At 44.0% G+C, this 23,056-nt stretch overlaps 1 protein-coding gene across 1 annotated transcript in view; it reads right to left on the reverse strand.

The window, feature by feature from the left end:
• Positions 1–23,056, reverse strand: part of NUP214 (nucleoporin 214) — a 3,229,616-nt gene that overhangs the window by 2,856,710 nt on the left and 349,850 nt on the right. The window contains exon 7 of the mRNA XM_044058190.1: positions 1,729–1,832. Within this exon, the coding sequence (XP_043914125.1) occupies positions 1,729–1,832 (104 nt within the window). The remainder of the gene's footprint in view (positions 1–1,728; positions 1,833–23,056) is intronic.

The following is a 23,056-nucleotide window of genomic DNA, read 5'->3' on the forward strand; positions in this document are numbered from 1 at the left end:
AAAATTAAAAAAAAAAAAAAGAAAAAATTCTTCAAGTTTTTAATTTTTTAAAAAAAAAAAAAAAACATACTGGCCAATAGTACAACTTCCCTTATTAAAAGGAATAGGAAATGAATATCTTAGTTGTGGATTTAAGAAATCTAATAACTAAAAAAAAAATACTTTGTTATAAAGAAAACAAACATGCATTAAATTGTCTAAAAAGTAATAAGCAAGGTACTTAAAAATATATGTACTGTAAGTATATTATATGTCCAGTGAACAAAAAATAGTATTACATTAAGGGCATATGGTATGTGGATGCTAAAAATCTAGTTTATATGGCAAAATGTCAGATACGTGACACTTTCTATATCGGTAAAACTAAATGTAAACACAAGCAGCATATACGGGACCATTTATTACATATAAAAAGGTGTACTGAAACTAATGCTTTATATAAACATACTAAGGAAACAAGTACTGCACATTTTTTCTAATTTGTTACATTACAAGTGGTATATCAACACACAAAAGTTGGTGATGCTAAAAATATGAGAGAGAAAGAAGAAAATAAATGGATAATCAAGTTTAGGAAACAACAGTATCCAGGACCAAATGATTAAAAACTATACTGAAGGAACTAGTAACCGAGTTAAGTGAGTATTCCTTTAAGATCATTTGGCTTGAATTTTAATCATATGATTCTTTGTGTGGTCTTCGTCATGTGAGCTTTTTTATCACGTGGTCTTAGTCATGTGAACTTGTTTTAAGTCTAAAAAAAAGTGTTTTGTCATATGTAGTTATTTGCCTGATGACATTTTTATGCAAAACAGTATTAAAGTTTGATTTTTAAGTTATACTATTTGGTTGTGGATCTGGATAATTTTGTTTTATCATCAGTTTGTGTACTTAATTTATTCAGACTTATCACTGTTTTGTCATCTTGTTTTACTCCAAGTTTTTATGTACTGTCGAACACAGTGAAAAATCGATCATCTCAACTTCAGCCAAACGAATGGCAGCTAGAGGCTGACACAACCCAGGAAACACCATAGGTTCCCACAAAACCTTCATTGGTAGAAAGTATTACAGCATAAACAGAAAAGAAAATTTGAAAACAGATTATCTGCCCCCAACTAGACTTTCATATTTGCAGATTCTCAAAAGCAGCTTGATAGCTGTGCTCAAAGCAAGCAACTATGGACTTACCTTTTATCTTCATTAGGGATCCATGAAATGCAACAGCTTGCCAACAGGTGTCTGTGCATTATGACAATTTTTAACTTGTTACAAAGCAATTAAATGTGTCTTACTATGGTCAAGAGAAGTGTTGGTTAAATGAGCCTTCTGGGACAGTGTTAGTTTAAAGGCTTTCATGATACATTGTCAAAGGAAAAGTAACAAAGCTTGTTAAAATATGTAATCTTATTATCAGCACTATTTACAAATAAAGGGTTCTTTGAATTCAGTGTTTTGCCAGCATTTATCAGTTACCTCTTTTTTTTTTTTTTGCATACGGCATTTGGTACATACACTGTTGTAAACTATTTAGTCTCCTATCGGTTAATATCCTTTGTCGTCCCTGTCCCCCCCCCCAACTGTTATGTTTTCCTGTACATTTGTATTTTCACCAAGATCCTGTCAGTGAGCTGTTCCTTCACTAGCCAGGAAATGCTTTAATCTGTGTACCACTTTCCAAAGGCTACAAAGTATATGCATCTAAACAAAACAGTGAAACATGCTTACCGGTAATGAAACAATAACAACTTCAGGCGGGGTTTCCAGTGACCCATCAGCGGCTGCATAAGCGATGGCAAACACATAGGTACTTAGCCACAAAACATCCAGCACTGAAAAAAGGAAAAAATATTAACACTCGAATCTGGAAATCAAGACCTGGCATGTAACACCTGGAAGTAGTCAGGCTTGTTATGTTTGGAAAGTCTGTTAAATCAGCAAAACTTACAACTGATTATTTCAGTCAAGCACATCACTTTAACCAGTACTCTCTGTGAGCAACCTATTTAATTCTTGCCAGGCACTGTTCACATGGTTGCATCTGGGTCCCAACTCTACCCATTTTGCAAATTAAAAGGCTAATCCTACAATTAACACAACTTCTTCCAATAGTATGTTTATCCCCAGTCATGTGAGCTACTAAATGCTTAACTAGCATGCAAAACCTCGACTGCTTAAACTTAAAGCAACAAAGAAAGCTGGCAAATGTATGGATTGATTTAACAAAGTCTCTGCCACCATCTTGAGCATAAAGAAAGGGTTAGTCCTGAGTGAGACTCCGGGTGAGAGACAGTGAAGGGTTTTACACATGAGGGCCTGAAGCTCAGGCACCCTTTCTGGTTGAAGCAACAGCTAGTAAGAAATCAGTCTATCAGGTTAAGAATTTTAACTCAGTTGATTGCCAATTTGAAGGGTGGAAGAGTAGGTTTTTCCAAAACAGAATTGAGGGACCGGAGAATTTTTGGGAGGCCTAATGTGGACAACCCCTCTCAGAAACTGTTTTGTTAGGGGTTGAGAAAAAGAAAGGACGCCGAGAAGGCAAACAGGCAGATATAGCTGATGCATGGATTTTAACAGAGGAGTATGAGAGACCTTTTTCAAAGAGACTGGACAAATATGAGAGGATGAAAGGATTCTGAGCTAGACGAGGGTTTTGTCCATTTTGATTGCACCAAAAGGTGAATCTTTCCTATTTGTAAGAGTAAGACTTCCTAGTGCTAGGTATCCTCGCCCGTTTTAAAATGTTCAGGACTTGTTTGTCAAGGAGAGGTTTCCTCCATAGGTTCAAGGGATCATCCATGTTGACAATCTGAGTGTCTGCAGGTTGGGGAATACTATCTTGCTCCTGTCCTGTGTTATTAAGTCCATTCTCCGAGGCAGCTGCCATGGCTCCATGCTGGTTAGACTGAGTAGTAGAGGGTGCCAGTTCTGCCTGGACCAATCCAGGGCCATCAGGATTACCTCCTTGGTCCTTCTTCCATTACCTTTAACACTACCCTGGGGAGTAGTGGTATTGGAGGGAAGGCACAGAGAAAGGGGCCTGCCCAAGTGAAAAAGAAAGCATCTGTCTTCCAGGCCAACTTCATTTTTTTTTCCTGGAACTAAACGTTTTCAAGTGAGCTTTTTCCTTGGTGGCAAAAATGTCTTATTTGTGACACATCCCACTTTTTGGCTATGCTTAGAAAGACTTCCCGATGCAGATGCCACTCGTGGGGGTCAGACAAGCTTCTGCCGAGATGATTTGCTATATGGTTGCTTTCTCCCAGTAGGTATTGTGTAATGAGATGCAATCCTAGGCAGTGAGCTGTTTCCCAAACATCCATGGCTAGGCAGCAAATTGGTTAAGAATGGGTTCCTCCCTGCTTGTTTGTGTACCACATAACCATGGTATCGCCTCACCAGAAGGACTCTAGGTTTCCATTTATTTTGGAAAGCCATCAGGCCTTTTTGGACTGTCATAAGTTCTTTTAGATTTATGTGTTTATATCTGAACTTGGGAGTCCCATCTGCCTGGAGTCTGGAAGCTCTTGAATTGGGCTCCCCGTGCTATTTCTGATGCATTTGATGGCAGAGCTTATTCCTGAGGAGTGAACCTGAAGGCAGACCTGGATTGAGAGAACATTCCTAGGCCCACCAGGCAAACTCCTTTCTGAGGCAAGGAAGCAGTTTTATCTTGAAAGTGAGAGATGGCGCATGTTGGCACCACAAATTCTTGAGGTACCACTGAAGTTTTCACGTGTACAGTCTGGCCAGGGGAATCATAAGGATGCAAGAGGCCATGTAACCCAAGGCCACAAGGTTCTCCCTGGCTGTAAGGTAATCTATGACCAAGACTTTCTTGAAATACAAGGTCAGGAAGGAGACTGTCTTGGGGGGGGTAAAAAAAAAAAAAAAAAAGCCTTCTGGACAGCAGAGTCCATTAGAGCCCCCTGGGAATGCAATCCTATTTGTGGGTTCTGTCTGAGATTTGTGTGCACTGATGGTGAACCCCAATGAGGTTAGAAGACAGTAGGTGAAAAGCAAGTCCACTCAGAGTTTTTCTAGGTTTGTTGCCTGAACAGGGCAATCTTTCAAAAAGGGGTAAATCTGAACTCCCTCTGTCCTGCAGAAGGCCATCACTGGTGCTTGGCATTTTGCGTCACCCTTGAGAGCAACAGACAAGCCAAAGGGCAAAGTACAGAATTGATAGTGTCTGGTACCTGCTCTGAAGTGCAAGAAGCTCCTGTGTGATTCCTCTATGGGAATATGGAGGTAGGCATATTTTAGGTCTAGGGTAATCATGAGGGCACTGGGAGAGATCATGGGCAGAAGTTATTCAAGTGTTAGCATTTTGAATTTTGGAACCTGTAAGAACTGGTTGAGCTTTGACAAGTCCACAATTGGGCACCAAGTACCTTCTTTTCCTGGTGCAGAAAAGGAGTCTGGAATAAAACCCTCTTCTTTTTAAGTGTTCTGGTAAAGGTTTCACAGAACCTTGAGCGCACAGAATCTCTGAGTTAATGCCTTGGATGTTTGGTTTGAAGGCATGTCTGGAATACCAGAGTAAACCACGTGTTTCAACTTCAGTTTCTAACCCTTTGAAATGATGTTTAGCACCCACTGATCACTGGTAATGAGAGTCCAGTTCCTGTGGAATCGTGACAGCCCCCCCCCCCCCCCCCCCGCCTGGAAGAGGGATGCAGAGAGGGTAGGGAGTACCATGCCTGAGTCATGGTAGCTTCCTGCTAGGGGCCTGTGCATGAGAACTCTCTGGTCTACTGGAGTCCATTTGCCATTGTTTGGGCCATTAGTGCAGTCTGTGGCTTCCTTCCCTATGGTGTTTTCTTTGTCTATGCTTAAACTGGGCTGGAAAGGACCAGTCCTTGATAGGGTAATTTTGGCTGAGACAAGGAGGCTGAACATGAAGAAAGTCCTTGATGGTCTGCCTTATTGTCCATTTTATTTAGGAGAGCTTCAGCCTTGTGACCAAAGAGAACTTCTTTGTCCAAGGGAAGGAAACTAGATTTAATGCGGTCTGGGAAGGATTGCTGTCTCAGCCATGTATGGCTTTGGATGATGGAACCTGTAGCTGCTGCCCTACTGGAGGCTTCTATGGCATCACAGCCACAGTGCAGAGAGTGTTTATCTACCTCAGAATGGGAACTGCAAAGATCTAACAACTCTGTAGATAGAGACTCTTGTTTTCATTGCCCATCAATTTCTGTTTCATCTGCTCAAAAACAGATAATTGGTACCTAACCATATGAAACTGACAAAGCCCACATGACGAGAGTAGCAGATGTGTAAACTTTCTTTCCAAATATGTCTAGGGCCCACTGTCAGAATGCAAGGGATTTTTGGAGGAGTTACTTTTGCCCCCTTAAAGCCTAAAGTAACAACTTCAGGTTCTGCTACAGGGTTCTTAAAGCGGTGTTTATGAGCATCTGGAACCCTGTAAAATCTGTCAGGTTTTCTAGAGGCAGGGGGCAGAGAGCCCCGTTTCAAGGAAAAATCCTAAAAGCCATCATCTACCACCTCTAAAACAGGGATAATAGAAAGGGGGTTGTGTTCAGGGAGATAGAGAAATTGCCTAATCCTTATCTTGGATTGTGGGTGGTTTTCAACTTCCCACTTGAAGTGTTTCCTCAAGGTATGTCAGGTTTCCCCAAAGAAAATATCCTTGGGGAGGAAGCTGATACAAGGTTTTCCTTGGAGTCAGAATCCCCACAGGAGGCAATGGAAACACCTTCTTCAAAGGTGGATTCCTCCTAGTCAAGATTATCATCTGAACCCAAAGAATCAAAAAAAATCTTCTGGAAGAGTCTCTCTTTTTTTTAATCAATGAGAACTGAGGAGGAAAGCGTTTGGACCTAACCAAGGGGATTAAATCTTCAGCCAACCTCACAAAGTCTGGTTGGTAGGCCTGGAAGTAGGCTGAGACAGGAAGGGAGTAGCTTTCTTGTGAACGGCCTTCAGTTTTTGTCTTAGGCCGACCTCTTCCCCTGGACAGACATCCAACTCCCATGAGGGAAAAGCTAAAGATATGTCCTGACAACGCAAAGAACCATAGTCAGAAGCCAGAGACAGACCTAACCGCTGAACTGAGTTCTTCGGCTTGAAGGGAAGTTGAGGGGCTGGAAGGCATATCGGACTCTGAATGGGTCTCGATAGAGGCCTGTTCCACCACCTTGGTCGAGAAAGGGAGCTGCGAATGTGCCTCCACTTCTTTGGCGATAACAGCCTAGGAGGACTGGCTTATGGCAAGCGAGCGTCATTTGAGGCCCTAAACCTGAAGTAATTTTCCTTCTCCTTTCTCCACCTAGGGAAATCTATTTCAGCTTGAATGGCAGATGCCATTGTAAGCAGATGGCTGACAACTCACTAAGATGCCTAGCTGGAACCTTCAGCCTACACTTAATGGTTCTACTATTAACATGAGCAAAAAAAACCCAGCTGGGAACACAGTATTCGGGCCCAAAGCAAGTCACACAGAAGAACTGAAAGTCCTTGTCTGGTATCTGTTTGCCATTTTCTCTGGTGCGGACTGTCCAATGCACTGACTGTTACTCTGCTTCAGGATCTGATGGCAGGAAAGAAATGAGGTCATGACACTGACCGACTCCCTTTATACACAAGAAATTATGTCGGATAGGGCATCCTCTGGCTCCTGGAGGAGGGGAAAATTGTCTCCCATAGTCGGGCCAGTCAAGGGCTTCCACTGTGGGAAATCTCACAGTCAAGACTACAAAAGTGAAACACGAAGAACATCCATAGGGATATCCACAGATGGGGGATCCTGATGGAGACAGAGGTACCAGACAGGAAATCTTTTCCATTTGGACATGCAGGATTTTCTGGTAGTGGACCTTCCCGACTTCCTGCAGAACCCAGAGAATGTCCTCAGAAAATCCTCAGAAAAGAGGTGCCTAAAAGAGATCAAACCCCTATCACCAACAACATCAACTGAAGAGTGGACAAGTGAAGACGGATAAGAGATCCCTTGTCTTGTGTGTGAAGATCTACTCTGTTAGGTAACTGGTGGTAATTGCCCTGGCCAAGCGAGAGAGAAGGGGGGACCACTGCTGTCTGGGCCAAAAGGAAGTCTCCAGCAAGATTTTGGAAAAGTTCTGCCTGATCTTGTGCACAAGACAAGAGGAAGGAGTGGGAAAGCATACAGAAACATCCCCTTCTGAGTAAAAGAAAGGGCATCCACTTTCCAAGCCAGAGGACTTGGTACTCTGCAACAGATTACAGGAAGTTGTTGGTTCAAATGGGAGACAAACAAATCTACCTAAGGAATACTCCAGAAATGGACAAGGTCCAGGAACACAGCTCTATGAAGCAACCATTTATGAGCTTATGTTCCGGACCTGCTCAATAAATCTGCCACTAGATTATACTACGAGGGAATGTAAACTGCCTGAAGAGTTCCTTGATATTCGACAGCTAGATCCCAGACCTGCAAAGAAGATAGGACCTGTTGCCCTCCCTGCCACATGTTGAAATACCATATCACTGTGGTACTGTCTGTGAAAACTTGAAGGGGCTTGGGATGAATGACAGAATAAAAAGCTTGCAGAGCCAGAAGTAGAGCCCTCATCTATTTTATGTCAAAATGGTCTGACCTCTGATGAGGAGGCCAGAGACCCTGGACCTTCAGGGAGCCACGGGAGGCAACCTACCCCATTTGAGGAGTACCTATGTCAAACAGAGCTCCTCATTAGCACTCAAGAAAAATCTTGATGATTGGATGGGAAATAGGAAATTCACCCCAGGGATCACTTCTGTGGCTCTGCTCGACAGGGGCACAGGAAAATAATTTTCTTGGGTGGCGAAAGCCAGGTTACATTTTTGGCTAGGCTTATATAGGCCCTAGGGCCAACAGCCTAGTACCTACCTATGAACCTACAAACCATAGGACACTGAGGAATACCCTAACCATGACAGACAGAGAAAGGTCATCAGAGACAGAGTCTTGGGGGCAAGAAGAGATGCCAACATGGGGACCAACTGAAGGCTGCATCCAAGGTAAATGTGATCCTAGAACAGCGTCACAACTGACGTCTGTAGGTTTATGGTGAACCTCAGACTCTGTAAAAGGTAAAAAGCAAATTGGAGATGCTGAAGCAGGCTGCTGGGAGAAGGAGCTTGCAAAAGCAGATAGTCTGAATACGACGAAGCCTACAAAAAGCAATGACAGGAGCAAAGAAATTTAGTGAATATCCTTGTGTAGTACACAGACCAAAAGGTAAAGTGCAGAACTAAAAAAGCAAGGAAGAAACAAGAAAAATGTAAAAAAATTCTTGAAAAAATGATGAATAGAGATGCAAAGGTTTGCATCCTTGAGATATTGAGATGTTAGAGTGTATTCACTGTTGCAGTCATTACATTTGGGTTATTTGCTTACAGGTAGCCCTCACTCGGCCTGATCATCAAAGTCTTGGATCCTGCATCGGTTGCTGTCTCATCTTCCATGACGTCAGGTAATGTGGGGTATAAAGCATGCAGCCAACGCCATTACATCAGTTTTTCTTGCCCCAGATGTCAGGTGCCCACATAATGGGAAGCAATTATATACAAGGTTACACCTCCAACAAAAAGCAAATACACCAGAAAGCTTTAAGCATAGTAAGCAAGAATAGAGGTATAGTTAATAGAAGTCAGGGGGCTGGAGGGAGGGTAACCAGGACTGCAACAGTGAATACACTTGAACATCTACTTTTATGGTAAGTGTACACAACTGTACTATGTTCTTCGTGTTTCACTGTTGCAGTCATTACATTTGGGTAGGCTCCCAAAGCTAAGGAAGGGAGGAGGCAATTAGATAGCATTAGGACCTGCTATAAGGCCCTGCAAGACTACAGTGGCAAAAGAAGCTCAGGATTTTGAAAAAAATTGGCAAGTGGTAATGCTTGGTGAAGGTATGTACAGAACTGCAGGTAGCAGTTTCTAGGATGTCCCAAGTATTGACACCTCTGAGAAAGGCTGTAGAGGTAGATGCAGCTCTGGTTGAATCTGGTCTTATCCCCTGTGGGGTAGGTTTTCCATGGTGCTTACAGGAGAAATGAATGTAATGGCCTATCCACTTAGAAATGGTTTGCTTTGAAATGGCCTTCCCCTCTGCCCCTGCAGTAAATGCAACCAGCAGCTGTTCAGACTTCCTCAGAGGTTTAGTCCTGTCCAAGTAAAATCTAAGTTGTCTGTAAACGTCCAAGGAGTGCAGAATTCGTTTCCCTTTGTTCCGTGGATTAGAAAAGAAGGTTGGCAAATGAATGGACTGATTAAGGACCACACTGGATACCACCTTGGGCATAAAAGAGGGATTGGTCCTGAGGGACACCCTGTCCGCATGAAAGATAATGAAAGGCTCCACTGCCACGAGGGCCTGTAATTCAGACACCCTTCTTGCTGAAGTGATGAGTAGAAGGAAGGCTGTTTTCCAAGAAAGGAATTTCAACTCTGCATTTGCAGCTGGTTCAAAAGGAGGACGAGTGAGTTTTTCCAATACAAAGTTAAGGTCCCAGGCTGAAGTTGGGGCTCTCCTGGGTGGTCTTAAGTTTTTGGGCCCTCTGAGGAAAGTACAGTTGTGTACACTTACCATAAATGTAGATGTTCGAGTGTATTCACTGTTGCAGTCATTACATTTGGGTAATCCTGCCGGCAGGCTGCCCTCAGTCGGCCTGATTTCCAAAGTCTTGGGTCCTGCGTCGGCTGCTGTCGCCCCTTCCCTGACGTCAGGGGTACAAAAGGAGGAGCAAACGCCAGTTTCTTCATTTTTTTTTGCCCCAGATGTCAGGTGCCCCCTAAAAGGGTAGCCAAAAAATTATATATATATATATATATATATATATATATATATATATATATATATATATATATATATATATATATATATATATATATATATATATATATATATATATATATTATATATATATATATATATATATATATATAAATTACATGCACCAATATAAACTTGACCTTCATCTACAAGCAAATACACCACATAGGTTGTATAAAATCAGAGAAGGAAAGATAAGTTCCAGCAGAAAAAAAAGGGGATTGCGGGTGGGTAACCTGGACTGTAACAGTGAATACACTCTAACATCTACATTTCTGGTAAGTGTACACAACTATACTATGTTCTTCGTGTATCACTGTTGCAGTCATTACATTTGGGTAGAGTCCCAAAGCTATGGCTGGGAGTCTGGAGCGAAACAGTATTAGGAGTGGCTATGAGGCCCTGCAGAACTGCAGTGGCAAAGCCTACCCTGGATTTAGAGTAGAGTGGCAGATGATAGTGCTTTGTAAAGGTGTGCACTGAACTCCAAGTAGCAGCCTCTAAAATGTCTTTCGTTGGTACTCCCCTGAGAAAGGCTGCTGAAGTGGCTGCAGCTCTGGTTGAATGCGGCCTAATGTCCTTAGGCACTGGCTTGCCATGTTGAAAATAGCAGAAATGAATGCAGTGGCCTATCCACTTTGAAATAGTCTGCTTTGATATAGCATTTCCTTGTGATCCTACAGCATATGCCACTAGTAATTGCTCTGTCTTCCTGAAAGCTTTGGTTCTGTCCAAACAGAATCTAAGCTGTCTGTGTACGTCCAAGGAATGCAGAATTCTCTGCCCCTATTTCTGTGAATTTGGATAAAAAGTTGGCAGATGAATGGTTTGGTTAAGAGCCACACTGGACACCACTTTAGGCATAAATGTCGGGTTTGTCCTCAGAGAAACTCTGCCTGGATAAAACATGATAAAAGGTTCCACAGCCATGAGGGCCTGTAGCTCAAACTCGTCTTGCAGAAGTAATTGCTAGGAGCAGAGCTGTTTTCCAAGATAAAAACTTTACATCAACAGTAGCAGCTGGCTCAAAAGGAGGCAGGGTAAGTTTTTCCAAGACATAGTTGAGGTCCTATGCAGGTATTGGTGATCTCCTTGGAGGCCTTAAATTTTTGGCTCCTCTGAGGTATTGCTTTAATAAAGGATGAAAAAAGATTGGTGGCTCTATATTGTAATGAGCCAAAATGGCAGAGGCATGAATTTTAATTGATGAAAATGATGGGCCTTTGTCCAGCATCTCAAAGTATTGCAAAATCTGAGGAATATTTGGTACAGCTGTATCAGTCCCTTGTGCCTGGTTCCAAGCACAGAATCTCTTCCATTTTCCAGCATAAGATTTTCTAGTACTGGGCCTTCTGGCTTCCAAAATGACATCCATCACAGCGTTACTGAGAGGTGTGTTTTGTATGATTACATTATCCGCCATGCTGCCAGGTTTAAAGTCCTGAGTTGGCTGTGCAGGATCTGATTGTTTTGCTGGGACAGTAGATGGGGTAATTGAGGTAAGGTCCAAGCTGGGCATGGAGACAAATTTCTTAGTATTGGATACCAGTACTGGCGGGGCCAGTCTGGGGCAATCAGTATCATCTTTGGCTTCTCCTGTCTGACCTTTAGGAGTACCTTGGGGAGGAGTGGCAGTGGAAGAAAGGCATATAGTGATAGGTTTTTCCAGCTGAAAGATAGGGCATCCATTTTCCATGCTTGTCTGTGATAAGTCCTTGTGCAGAATCTTTTTAGTTGGTAGTTGTGAGGGGAGGCAAATAGATCTATATCAGGGCATCCCCAATTTCCTTGTTATCATGCTGAAGACTTGTGGATCCAGGTGCCACTCGTGGGGATCCATGAGGTTTCTGCTTAGTTCGTCTGCCAGAGTATTTTCTTTTCCTGGCAGGAATTGTGTCTGCAGATGTACTTGGTAAGTCAATGCTGTGTCCCACAAAGTCATGGCTAGTCTGCAAAGGAGTTAAAAATGTGTGCGCCCCTGCTTATTTATATACCACATGACCGTGGTATTGTATGTCTTTATCAGTAGTTGTCCCGGATGAAGTAGGTCCTTGAAGGCTGTCAGGGCATTTTGAACAGCTAGCATCTCTTTTTGATTGATACGTAGATGCATTTGGTTTGAGGGCCATGTGCCCTGAATGCATCTTCCTGCCATGTGGGACCCCCAGGCATAATCTGATGCATCCGTTGTTAGTGTCTGCCTGGCTGGGGGTAATGTGAATGGCTGTCCCTTGTTCTGGTGACAAGCCCTCGACCACCATTGAAACTCCTGTTGCAGGCAGGGAATGAGAGTAATTATTGCCTCCAGGCTGTGGCAATGTTGAGTCCAAACACTTTTTAGGGACCACTGAAGCTTCCTCATATGCAGTCTTGCATATGGAATTAGTAGACTGCAGGATGCCATGAAGCCCAAAGCCTGCATAATTTTTCTTGCTGATAACTGTGCCTTTGTTGCTAACACCTTGAAATAGGTAGTCGTCAGTTGCCTTTGTCTGGCGTGAGATAAGCCATCTGGGCAGTTGTATGTAAGCTTGCACCCAGGAATATTATCTCTTGAGAGAGTACTAGTTTTGATTTCTTTTCGTTGACTGTGTACCCTAGGCATGTTAGAAGGTTTTTCACAAATGCCAGATGCTGTAGAAGAATGTCCTTGTTCTCTGCTTGAATTAGACAGTAGTCCAAGTAAGGCTATATTTGTATTCCTCTGTCTGCAGAATGCAATTACTGGTTCCAGGCACTTTGTAAAGACCCTGGGCGCAGTAGATAAGCCAAAGGGCAGTGCAGAGAATTGGTAATGCTTCAAGCCAGCCTTGAATCTGAGGTATCTTCTGCATGACTGTCTGATTGGGACATGCAGGTATGCCTCTTTTAAGTCTAAAGTCACAAGCCAAGCATTCTTGCCCAGCATGGGCAGAAGCTGCTGTAACATTTTGAATTTTGGTATATCCAGGAATGTGTTCAGAATAGATAGGTCCAGTATTGGTCTCCAGGCCTTGTCCTTTCTGGGTACCAAGAACAGTCTTGAGTAAAATCCTTTTTTCTGCTCTTGCTCTGGTACTTGTTGAATGGCCCCAATGTCCATGAGGGATGAGACTTGTTTTTGTGCCTCTGCCCATTGATTTTTTGGCAGATCTGGCCATCTGTTTGCCTTTGGCAGGGTATGGAAATGGAACTTGTATCCTTATGACACGATGTTTAGAACCCACTTGTCCTGGGTTATAATGTGCCAATTCTGAGAAAAAAGTGCTAATTTTCCCCCTAAGGGTACTGCCAGGAGTTAAGTGCTTGGTGCAGGCAGGGGGAAGTCATTGGGACCGTTTCCTGTAAGGTTATGATTTGTCTTCTCCAACTTTGGAGGTAGAAGCACCTCATTGCTTTGACCTGTATGTGCCTTGCACCTGGGATCTGCCTCTAGAGCATCTGGATCTGCCCCTTTGAGGTCTGTCTGACACAGGAAAGGACCAATTCTTTGTAAGCCAGTGTCTACTAAACCTAGGTGGCTGTACTTGTAAAACATCTTTGACAGTTTGCATTGATTTAGCTTTGTCCTCCATTTTCTTTAACACCTCTTCTGCCTTAACACCAAACAAAGTATTATGCTGTAAAGGTGCATCTAATAATTTAACTTTCACATGATCAGGCAGATTTTGTTCCTTTAACCAAGCATGCCTCCTAATTACAGAACCCGTAACTACGGCCCTGCAGGAGGCCTCCAAAGCATCAAAACCACATTGCAAAGTATGCTTTCCAACTTGTTCAGCTGCATGCAATAAATCCTGCATTTACTTGTTTTATGCACATTCAGAGTTTAACATTTTCTGTTTAAGCAATGCCATGACATGTTGATGATATTTGAGCATATGAAAATGACAGTTTAAGGTCCTTATAGCCAAGGAGATGTGTAAACCTTTTTCCCCATCTATCCAGTGCCCTAGAATCTGTCAGAGGGGGTAGGGTTTTTTGCAGCGGAAGCCTTAACTCCTTTTGGACCCTGAGAAATAGTCTCTGGGTCTGCAGCAGGGTTTTTAAAAAGGAACTTATGGGAGTCAGGAACCCTGTAATATCTATCAGGCTTAACAGGAGCTGGAGGTAAGGAGTCAGGGGTAAGACTAGACTCCGAAAACACATCATCTACAATGTCTAACACAGGTGGAATGGTTAGAGGCCTGTGTTGAGGAAGTAAAAGAATCTCTGAGCCTCTTTTTAGATTCTGAAAAATCTTGGCTCTCCCAGTGGAAATGCTCCCTCATGGTATGCAAGATTTCCCCAAAAGAATAGCCCTCTGGAGGAGAAGCTGAAGGTATAGATTCTTCAGCATCAGAATCCTCATAGGGGGGAACAGAATATTCCTGTTCAGAAGAGGAATCAGAAGAAATAGAAACCTAATCTGAAGATTCAGTCAGTCTCTTGCCTAGGCCTCTTATCAGGAGGGGGATGGGAACCCCTGATCAAGATAATCAAGTCTTCGGCCATTTTGAGCATCTGTTTTTTGGGCATAGAGGCCTGTCCACGTGTCTCTTGAATTTGTTTCTTTGCTTTAGAAGGAGCTTTAGTCTTGCCTTTAAAGCTGAAGTAGGTTTAATGTAAAGATGTTTATGTCTGAATACACAATAAAAACCCGGTGCCTGCTCAGCTGCTCCAGACCCATCTGAGGGAATAGTATCCGAGGCTCCAATACCTCGAGTTTCCAGCGGCATGGCCGACTCCACGTGGGAGTCGGTAGCAGCCTGCGACTCAAGTAGTGGGCGTCAGGGGCTGCGAAAGCACCTCACTGAAAACCGGCGACTGGCTTAGGAGAAGCTTCGTCGTCGGTTTTGGGCCTTGGTTACCTCTCTCCTTTTCTTTGCGTTTTTTTGTGAACTTTGGTATTCAGATGGCTATCCAATGACATTTCTGGATAATTAAACCGGCATCCAAAATAGTTTAAAGCAAAATCATACTAACGCTTAACAGTGCGTTGGTTAAATCTAGCACAAAACAGACAACCAGAAAAATTGTGATCAGGGCCTAGGCAAGGAATACAGTAAGAATGAAAGTCCTTATGAGGTATTTGCTTTCCACAAGAAATACAATTATTTACTTTTTCTGACATCGGTCTGGAGCAAGAAAAAGTTTCCCCAACAGGGTACTTAGCTTTATTGAAGACTTCGGCTCTGAAATTCGAACACGAAAATCTCAGGAGTCAGCCAACCGGCACTTGCGAACTACTACTGCTTTGGGCACCACACGGCAAGAAAGACTGAAGAAAATGGAGTCAGCTCCTTCTTTTGTACCCCTGATGACCTGACGTCAGGGAAGGCTCAACAGCAGCCGACGCAGGACCCAAGACTTGGAATTCAGGTCGACTGAGGGCAACCTGCCAGCAGGATTACCCAAATGTAATGACTGCAACAGTGAAACATGAAGAACATCTACTTGAGCAGTAAGTGAGAAAAGAGGGGTGGTTCTGTGTTGTAATGAGCTGAAATGGCTGAGGCATGAATTTGAGGAGGAAAAGAAAAGGCCCTTGTAAAGTATCTCAGTTAAGTATTGAAAACTCCAAGGTAAATTGGGTGCTGTTGTGGCCATCCCTTTTGTTTATTTCCAGGCACAGAATCTCTTCCATTTTTCAGCAAAAGATTTTCTAGTACTAGGCCTCCTTGCCTCCACAATGACATCCAACACTTGTTTACTGAGGGATGGTAAAGGAGAGATTAGGTAATTAGCCAGGCTGCCAGGTTCAGGGTTTGAAGCTGGGGGTGCAGAATCTGCCTCTTCTGATGTGACAGCAGGGTAAGGGTCTGAGGCAGGTGCCATGGGGTAGCAGTGACACACTGTGCAAGAGGGGGTACCAGTGCTGGCGTGGCCAGCCTGGTACAATCCGTATCATCCTTGGTTTGTCCCGTTTGATCTTTAGTAGTACTTTGGAGAGGAGAGGCAGAGGAGGGAAGGCATAAACTGATAGATTTTTCCAGATGAAGGACAGAGCATCCACTTTCCAAGCTTGTTTGTGGGGAGTCCTTGTGCAGAATTTGTTCAATTGGTAGTTCTGGGGGGGAAGCAAACAGGTCTGTATCTGGGCTCCCCCATTAGTTTATCAACATGATGAAAGTCTTAGGTTCCAGTTTCCACTTGTGTGGGTCCATGAGATTTCTGCTTAGTTCGTCTGCCAGTGTATTTAGGTTTCCTGGCAGGAACTGAGCCTGCAGATGCACTTGGTAGCTCAAGGCTGTGTTCCACAAAGCCATGGCCAGTCTGCAGAGGGAGTAAGAACAGGTACCCCCAGCTTGTTTATGTACCACAACAGTGGCGTGGTCCATCTTTATCATTAATTGTCCTGGAAGAATGTGGTCCTTGAAGGCTGTCAGAGCATTCCGTACAGCTAACATTTCTTTCTGATTGATATGCAGGTGCATTTGACTTGGGTTCCATTTGCCCTGAATGCACTTCACTGCCAGGTGAGCCCCCCATGCATAGTCTGATGCGTGTGTTGTTAGGGTTTGGGCGGCAAGAGGTAGAGTGAATGGTAGTCCCTTGCTTTGGTGGCAGGCCTCTGCCCAACAAAGGAATTCTAACCGTAGGCAAGGTATGATAGGAATCACTGCTTCTAGATCTTGAGAATGTTGACATCATAGGCTTTTTAGATACCATTGTAGTTTCCTCATATGCAGTCTTGCATGTGGAATTAGCAGAATGCAGGAGGCCATGAACCCCAAGGCTCGCAGTATTTACCTTGCAGATAGTAGGGTTCTTGTGGCCACCAGTTTGAAGTAAGTTGTCAAATGAATTTGTTTCTCTGGCGTGAGGAAAGCCATCTGGGAAGTTGTGTTCAAGCTTGCTCCCAGAAATATAATTTGTTGACAAGGTACCAGATGTGATTTATTTTCGTTTATGGTGTATCCCAGACAAGTTAGCACCTTTAGTACAAATGCCAGATGATTCAAAAGTATGCCCTGGCTTTCTACCTGAATTAGACAATCGTCCAGATATGGGTATATTTGAATATTTCTTTGCCTGAAAAATGCAATGACAGGAGCTAGGCACTTTGTGAATACCCTGGGTGCAATAACTAAGCCAAAGGGCAGTGCAGAGAATTGATAGTGCATGTAGCCTGCTTTGAAACATAGGTATCTTCTGCAAGATTCCCTGATTGGGATGTGCAGGTAGGCTTCCTCTAAATCCTGTGTGGCCAACCAGGCATCTTTGCCTAGCATAGGAAGTAACTGGTGAAGAGTTAGCATCTTGAATTTTGGAATCACCAAAAAGGTGTTTAAGATAGAAAGGTCCAGGATAGGACGCCATGAGTTGTCTTTTCTGGGTACCAGGAAAAGTCTTGAGTAGAAACCTTGTCCCTTTTCCTCTTCTGGTACAGTATGAAAAGTCTTTATGCTTAAGAGACAGAGTACTTGCTTTTGAGCCTCTGCCCACTGATTTGTGGGCAGATCTGGCCAACCGTTTGGGGGTGGTAACGTGTATAAGTGAAATCTGCATCCTTGGGAAACTATACTTAAAACCCATTTGTCCTGGGTAATGAGTTCCCAGTTTTTTGCCTGCAGAGCAATCTTTCCCCCTAAAGGAGCAGTTGAGAAGTGCTTGGAAGTTTTAAAGTTAAGCCATTGAGACAGTTTACCATAGAGGGTGGTCTTACTACTTCCTGATTTCGAAGTGGGAGCCCCCCCACTGCTTAGTCCTGTGCGTACCCTGGGACTGAAGCCTGGGTATTCTGCTGGTTCTGGATTTGGACTGAGAAGTCCTGGAAGAGGCAGGAAAGGACCAATTCTTAGAGGGCAAATGCTTACTAAATCTTGGAGGCTGCACTTGTAGGAAATCCAGTTTGCATAGATTTAGCTTTTTCCTCCATCTTTTTAAGAACTTCCTCTGCTTTGTTGCCAAACAGGCAGTCCTGATTTAAGGGAGCATCCAGCAATTTAGCTTTAACATGATCTGGCAAGGATTGCTCCTTAAGCCAAGTATGCCTTCTAAGTACAGACCCAGTGACAGCAGCCCTGCAAGAAGCCTCTAGTGAATCAAAACCATACTGCAAAGTATGCTTTCCAACCTGTTCAGCAGAATGCATTAAATCCTGTAAATACTTATTTTCAGCACAGTCAGGAATCAACATAATTTTTGTTTAAGCAATCCAATAGTATGCTGCTGATACTTTAACATATGAAACCGGCAATTTAAGGTCCTAATGGCCAAGGTTGCAGAAGTGTATACCTTCTTATCCCATCTACCCAGCGCACTGGAGTCTCTATCAGAGGGTTTAGGATTTTTGGCAGTAGTAGCCTTAATGCCCTTGGGTCCCTGTCAAATGGTCTCAGGATTCACAGTAGGAGTTTTAAAAAGGAACAGTCAGGAACCCTGTAATAACTATCGGGTTTTCTGGGAGCAGGAGGTAGAGAGTCAGGGGCCAAGCTAGATTCCGAAAAGGCATCAACAATGTCTAGTACAGGAGGGATGGCTAAAGGCCTGTGCTGGGGCAGAAGTAAAAAAATCCCTAAGACCCTTTTTAGGATCAGAGTAATCCTGGCTTTCCCAATGGAAATGCTCCCTAAGAGTATGCAAGGTTTCACCAAAAGAGAATTCCTCTGGGGGGGAGCAGATGATCCTCTGCATCAGAATCCTCATAGGTAGATAAGAGTAAATCCTGGTCATCAGAAGAAACAGAAATTTCAGAATCCTGGTCAGTAGTAGTATAGGCAAATTCAGTCCTAGGTCTCTTAAGAGGGGGAAGGTTAGCTTCCCCCGATTAAAGTAATAAGGTCTTCAGCCGTTCTTCTCATTTGTTTTTTAGGCATAGAGGCCTGACCATGCGGTCTGGGCGACGGTTTTCTAGGCATGGTTTGAGTTTTAGGCCTTGAAGAAGATGGCGTCTGTTTAATATGCAAGTCAGTAGGCCTGAATATACCCTCAGAAGCTGGTGCCTGCACAACGGCTCCGGACACATCCAAGGTAGAGACATCCGTAGGTTCCACAGTTGAAGCATCTCGTGGCATACCATGCTCCGAATGGTTCTCAGTAGAGGCCTACAAATCTGAAGTAGCGGGTATCAAGGGCTGCGAAAGCACCTCACTGGGTGCTGGTGAACTGGCTTAGGAGAAACGTCATCGGCAACTTTGGACCTAGGCGGCCTGTCTCTGCCTTTATCTTTGCATTTTTCGGAATGTCGGTAGTCGGATGGCTTACCAAAGACTTATCTGGATAACTGAACAGAGTACCAAAACATTTAGAAGAGTAAATATACAGACAATGAATAGTTTGTTGCTTAAACAAGGCACAAAACCGACAGCGAGGTATGTTGTGGTCAGGTCCTAAGCAAGGAATACAGTATGAATGAAAATCTTTATGAGGTATTTGCTTTCCACAAGAAATGGAAGTACTGACTTTTACTAACATCGGTTTAGAGCAAGAAAAAGTTTCCCCAACGGGGTACTTAGCTTTATTTGAAGACTTCAGTTCTGAAACTCGAAAATGAAAATTTCAGGAGTCAGCTGACCGGCACTTGCGAACTGCTTCTTCAGGCACCACACAGCAAGAAAGACTGATGTAATGGCGTCAGCTGCACGCTTTATACTCCTGACTACCTGACGTGATGGAAGATGAGACAGCAACCGATGCAGGAGCCAAGACTTTGATAATCAGGTCGAGTGAAGGCTATCTGCAAGCAGATAACCCAAATGTAATGACTGCAACAGTGAAACATGAACACCTACAGACACCTGAAAGGCCTGAAGAAGTAAACGAGGAAACAATGGCTGCAGGAACATCCAAAGGAAAAAATTTGGAGAAAAATGTTGAGCAGGGGAAAATCCAGAACTGGTCTACATGTGGGACCAAAAGCATTATGAAATAATATCCCTTTCCCACCAGGGTAGGGAGACATGGCTGGAATGGTGCCTTGATTCAAGGGAGTGAAGAACCTCCAGGAAGAGAGAGCTCTTGCCCATGATGTTGAGGAATGCCTGAAAATGGAGGAAGAGACTTTCAAACCATGAAACATCCTTTAACGGATAGTAGAGGCAACCCAATAGTTTGAGGTGATTTGAAGGCAATTGGGAAGAGACAAGGAAACCTGGCAGAAGGGAGGGGAAGCAACAGTCAAATAGAACCAGGCTCGTCTTGAAAAGAAAGTTTTGGGAAGCAGGAGTCTGAGCAGACTTAGCAGGAGGAACACGTCACAAACCTTTCTTGCCCTCAGGAGTACAAGATTGCCTACAAACAAAAGCAGAATTGGAAGGATAGTTTCCCCTGAAACTTAGAAACAAAAACATGTTTCAGCTCCTTAAGGCTTTGGCCTTAGCATGGAGGGGCTTCAATAGCTCAGTAGCAGCAGCAGAGCCAAAAAGGTTTTTGCATCCAATAGTCTGGTACTGATGTCATCACAAAAAGCCTGAAGATGAAGCCAAGAATAATTCCACACAACTGAACCAAAGGCAACAAACCCTAGAATAGGCAAAAGTTGCATCAAAACTGCATCTGACTGAATGGCGAGTAACTTGCCAAGTGCAGCCAAGCAAGGAAAGGACTAAAGCCTGCCCCCCTCAGAGTCAGGAAGGTCAGAAACCACCTTACAAACTTGAAAAAAAAGAGCCCAAACATACCTGGTCATACAAGTCTGGTAGTTAATGGCCCTAAAGGCTGAGGTGGCAGCAGAGTATACTTTCTTTCAATGTCCCTACTACCTTTACTAAAAAACAACAGCTTTGTGGAGGGAGACTGACAGTAAAGAAGGGTCAGCAGAAAAGCATTTATAAAGAAATCTGTACTCCCCAGGCAGCTTGTAGAACCTATCCAGCTTTTCTTTTGGTGCAGTACACGGAGACTCAGGGGCCACAGAAGCTGCAGAAAAGGTATCCAAAAGGCCAGTTAGAAAGTACAGTTGTGTACACTTAGCATAAATATAGATGTTAGAGTGTATTTACTGTTGCAGTCATCACACTTGGCTTATTCTCCCAGGGGTAGCCCTCAGTCTGCCCGAATACCAGAGGCTTAGTAATGCTGCGCGAGTTGCTGCCACTTCAAGACTGACGTCAGGTCGTCAGAGGTATAAAGATCAGGCAGCAGATGGCATTACATCCGTTTTTCTTGCCCCAAATGTCAGGACCCCCAAATTGGGAGCTTAGTTATGGTGGAAAAAAACACCACCAGTAAAACGTAAATACCAACAGCCCTGTAAGGAGTGAAGAAGAGAAAGAGAGAGAGAGAGACAAGGGGGCTGGAGGGGGGGAAACCAGGACTGCAACAGTGAAACAGTCGAACATCTACATTTATGGTAAATGTACACAATGGTAGTATGTTCTTTGTATTTCACTGTTACAGTCATCACATGAGTTGATTCCCAAAGCTGAAGAATGGGTGGAGGCAGTCAAAAACAGCTGGGACTGGCTAGTATGCCCTGCAGGACTGTGGTTGCAAAGCCCGCCCTGGATTTGGAAAAGATAGCCAGGTGGTAATGCTTAGTGAAGGTATGAACAGTACTCCAAGTAGCAGCTTCCAAAATGTCCCTGGTAGGGACTCCTCTGAGAAAGGCTGTAGAGGTTGAAGTTGCCCTAGGGAAATGCGTTCTGACCCCCTGAGGGGGTGGTTTCCCATGGTGTTTGTAACAGCAATGGATACAGTGTGCTATCCATTTGGAGATGGTTTGTTTAGATATGGCCTTGCCCTCTGCCCCTGGTGCAAAGCTGACTAGTAACTGGTCAGACTTCCTAAAGGGCTTAGTCCTATCAAGGCAGAATCTGAGCTGTCTGTGCACATCTAGAGAGTGCAAGATTCTTTCTCCCTTATTTTGAGGATTAGGGAAAAAGTGGGCAAATGGATAAATTGGTTGAGAGCCACACTGGACACCACTTTAGGCATGAAAGTTGGGTTAGTCCTGAGGGAGACCCTGTCAGCATGAAAAATAATAAAGGATTCCACAGCCATAAGCGCTTGTAGCTCAGACACTCTTCTAGCTGAAGTGATGGCCAGAAGCAAGGCTGTTTTCCAAAAAAGGAATTTTAACTCTGCTGACGCTGTAAGCTCAAAGTGGGAGGGGGTTAGAGTGAGGTTTTCCAACACAAAGTTAAGGTCCCAAGCAGGGGTGGGGACTGTTTTTGGTGGCCTTAATTTGTTAGCCCCTCTCAGGAACAGCTTGATGAGAGCGTGAGAGAAGAGAGGTGGCTCAGTGCTGTAAAGAGCAGAGATGGCAGAGGCGTGATCTTAATGGAAGAGAAGGACAAGCCTCGGGGGAGTAGGTCTGCTAGGTAATCCAGGATGAGAGGTAAGGAGGGCTGTGCTGTATCCGCTCCTTTGTGTGAACCCAGGAACAATACCTTTTCCACTTATCAACATAGGATCTCCTTGTACTGGGTTATCTGACTTCAAGTAGGACATCCAGTACCTGCTTGCTTAGGTTGGCTACTGAAGGAGAATTCAAGGAATAAGCCAGGCTGCAAGGTTGAGTGTCTGCAATTGTTGATGCAAGAACTGTCCCTCCTGCTGAGTCAGGAGAGTTGGGATCTGGGTTAGGTGCCATGGGGGCACTGGTGACAGACTGCGCAGTAGTTGGTACCAGGGCTGGCATGACCAGCCTGGGGCAATCATGATTGCCCTTGGTCTTTCCTCCCTTATCTTGAGTAATACTCTTGTAAGAAGAGGCACAGAGGGAAATGCATAGATTGAGAGGTTTGTCCACTGGAAGGATAGGGCCATCCACTTTCCAGCCCTTGCTGTGAGGTTCCCTGGTGCAGAATTTGTTGAGCTGGTGGTTGTAGGGGGAGGCAAATAGGTCCACCTTCGGGGTACCCCATTTCTGGGTCACAAAGTTGAAGGTGTTGTGGTTTAATTGCCACTCGTGTGGATCTAGGAGATTTCCGCTTAAGTTGTCTGTCAGAGAGTTTTGGTTGCCTGGCAGGAATTGAACTTGCAGGTGAATATACATGGCAGAGGCAGTGTTCCACAGTGTCATGGCTAGCCTGCAGAGTGGGAAAGAGTGGGTTCACCCTGCTTGTTGACGTACCACATCACTGTGGTGTTGTCAGTTTTGATTAGTAGGGGCCCCAGTGAGAGTTGGGATCTGAAAGCTGTCACAGCATGCCGAATAGCTATCATCTTTTTTTGGGTGATTTAGGCTCCAGTGACCCTGAATGTACCTGCCGTCCAGATGAGCACCCCAGGCATAGTCTGATGAGTCTGTGGTTAGGGTCTGGGTGGCATGCAGTTCTGTAAAGGGAAGCCCCTTGTTGTGGTTGCATGCTGCTGCCCACCAAAGGA

This window comes from Protopterus annectens, chromosome 16.part0 (genome assembly GCF_019279795.1).
Source record: "Protopterus annectens isolate FY-2018-M chromosome 16.part0, PAN1.0, whole genome shotgun sequence".
In the NCBI taxonomy this organism is placed as follows: domain Eukaryota; kingdom Metazoa; phylum Chordata; order Ceratodontiformes; family Protopteridae; genus Protopterus; species Protopterus annectens.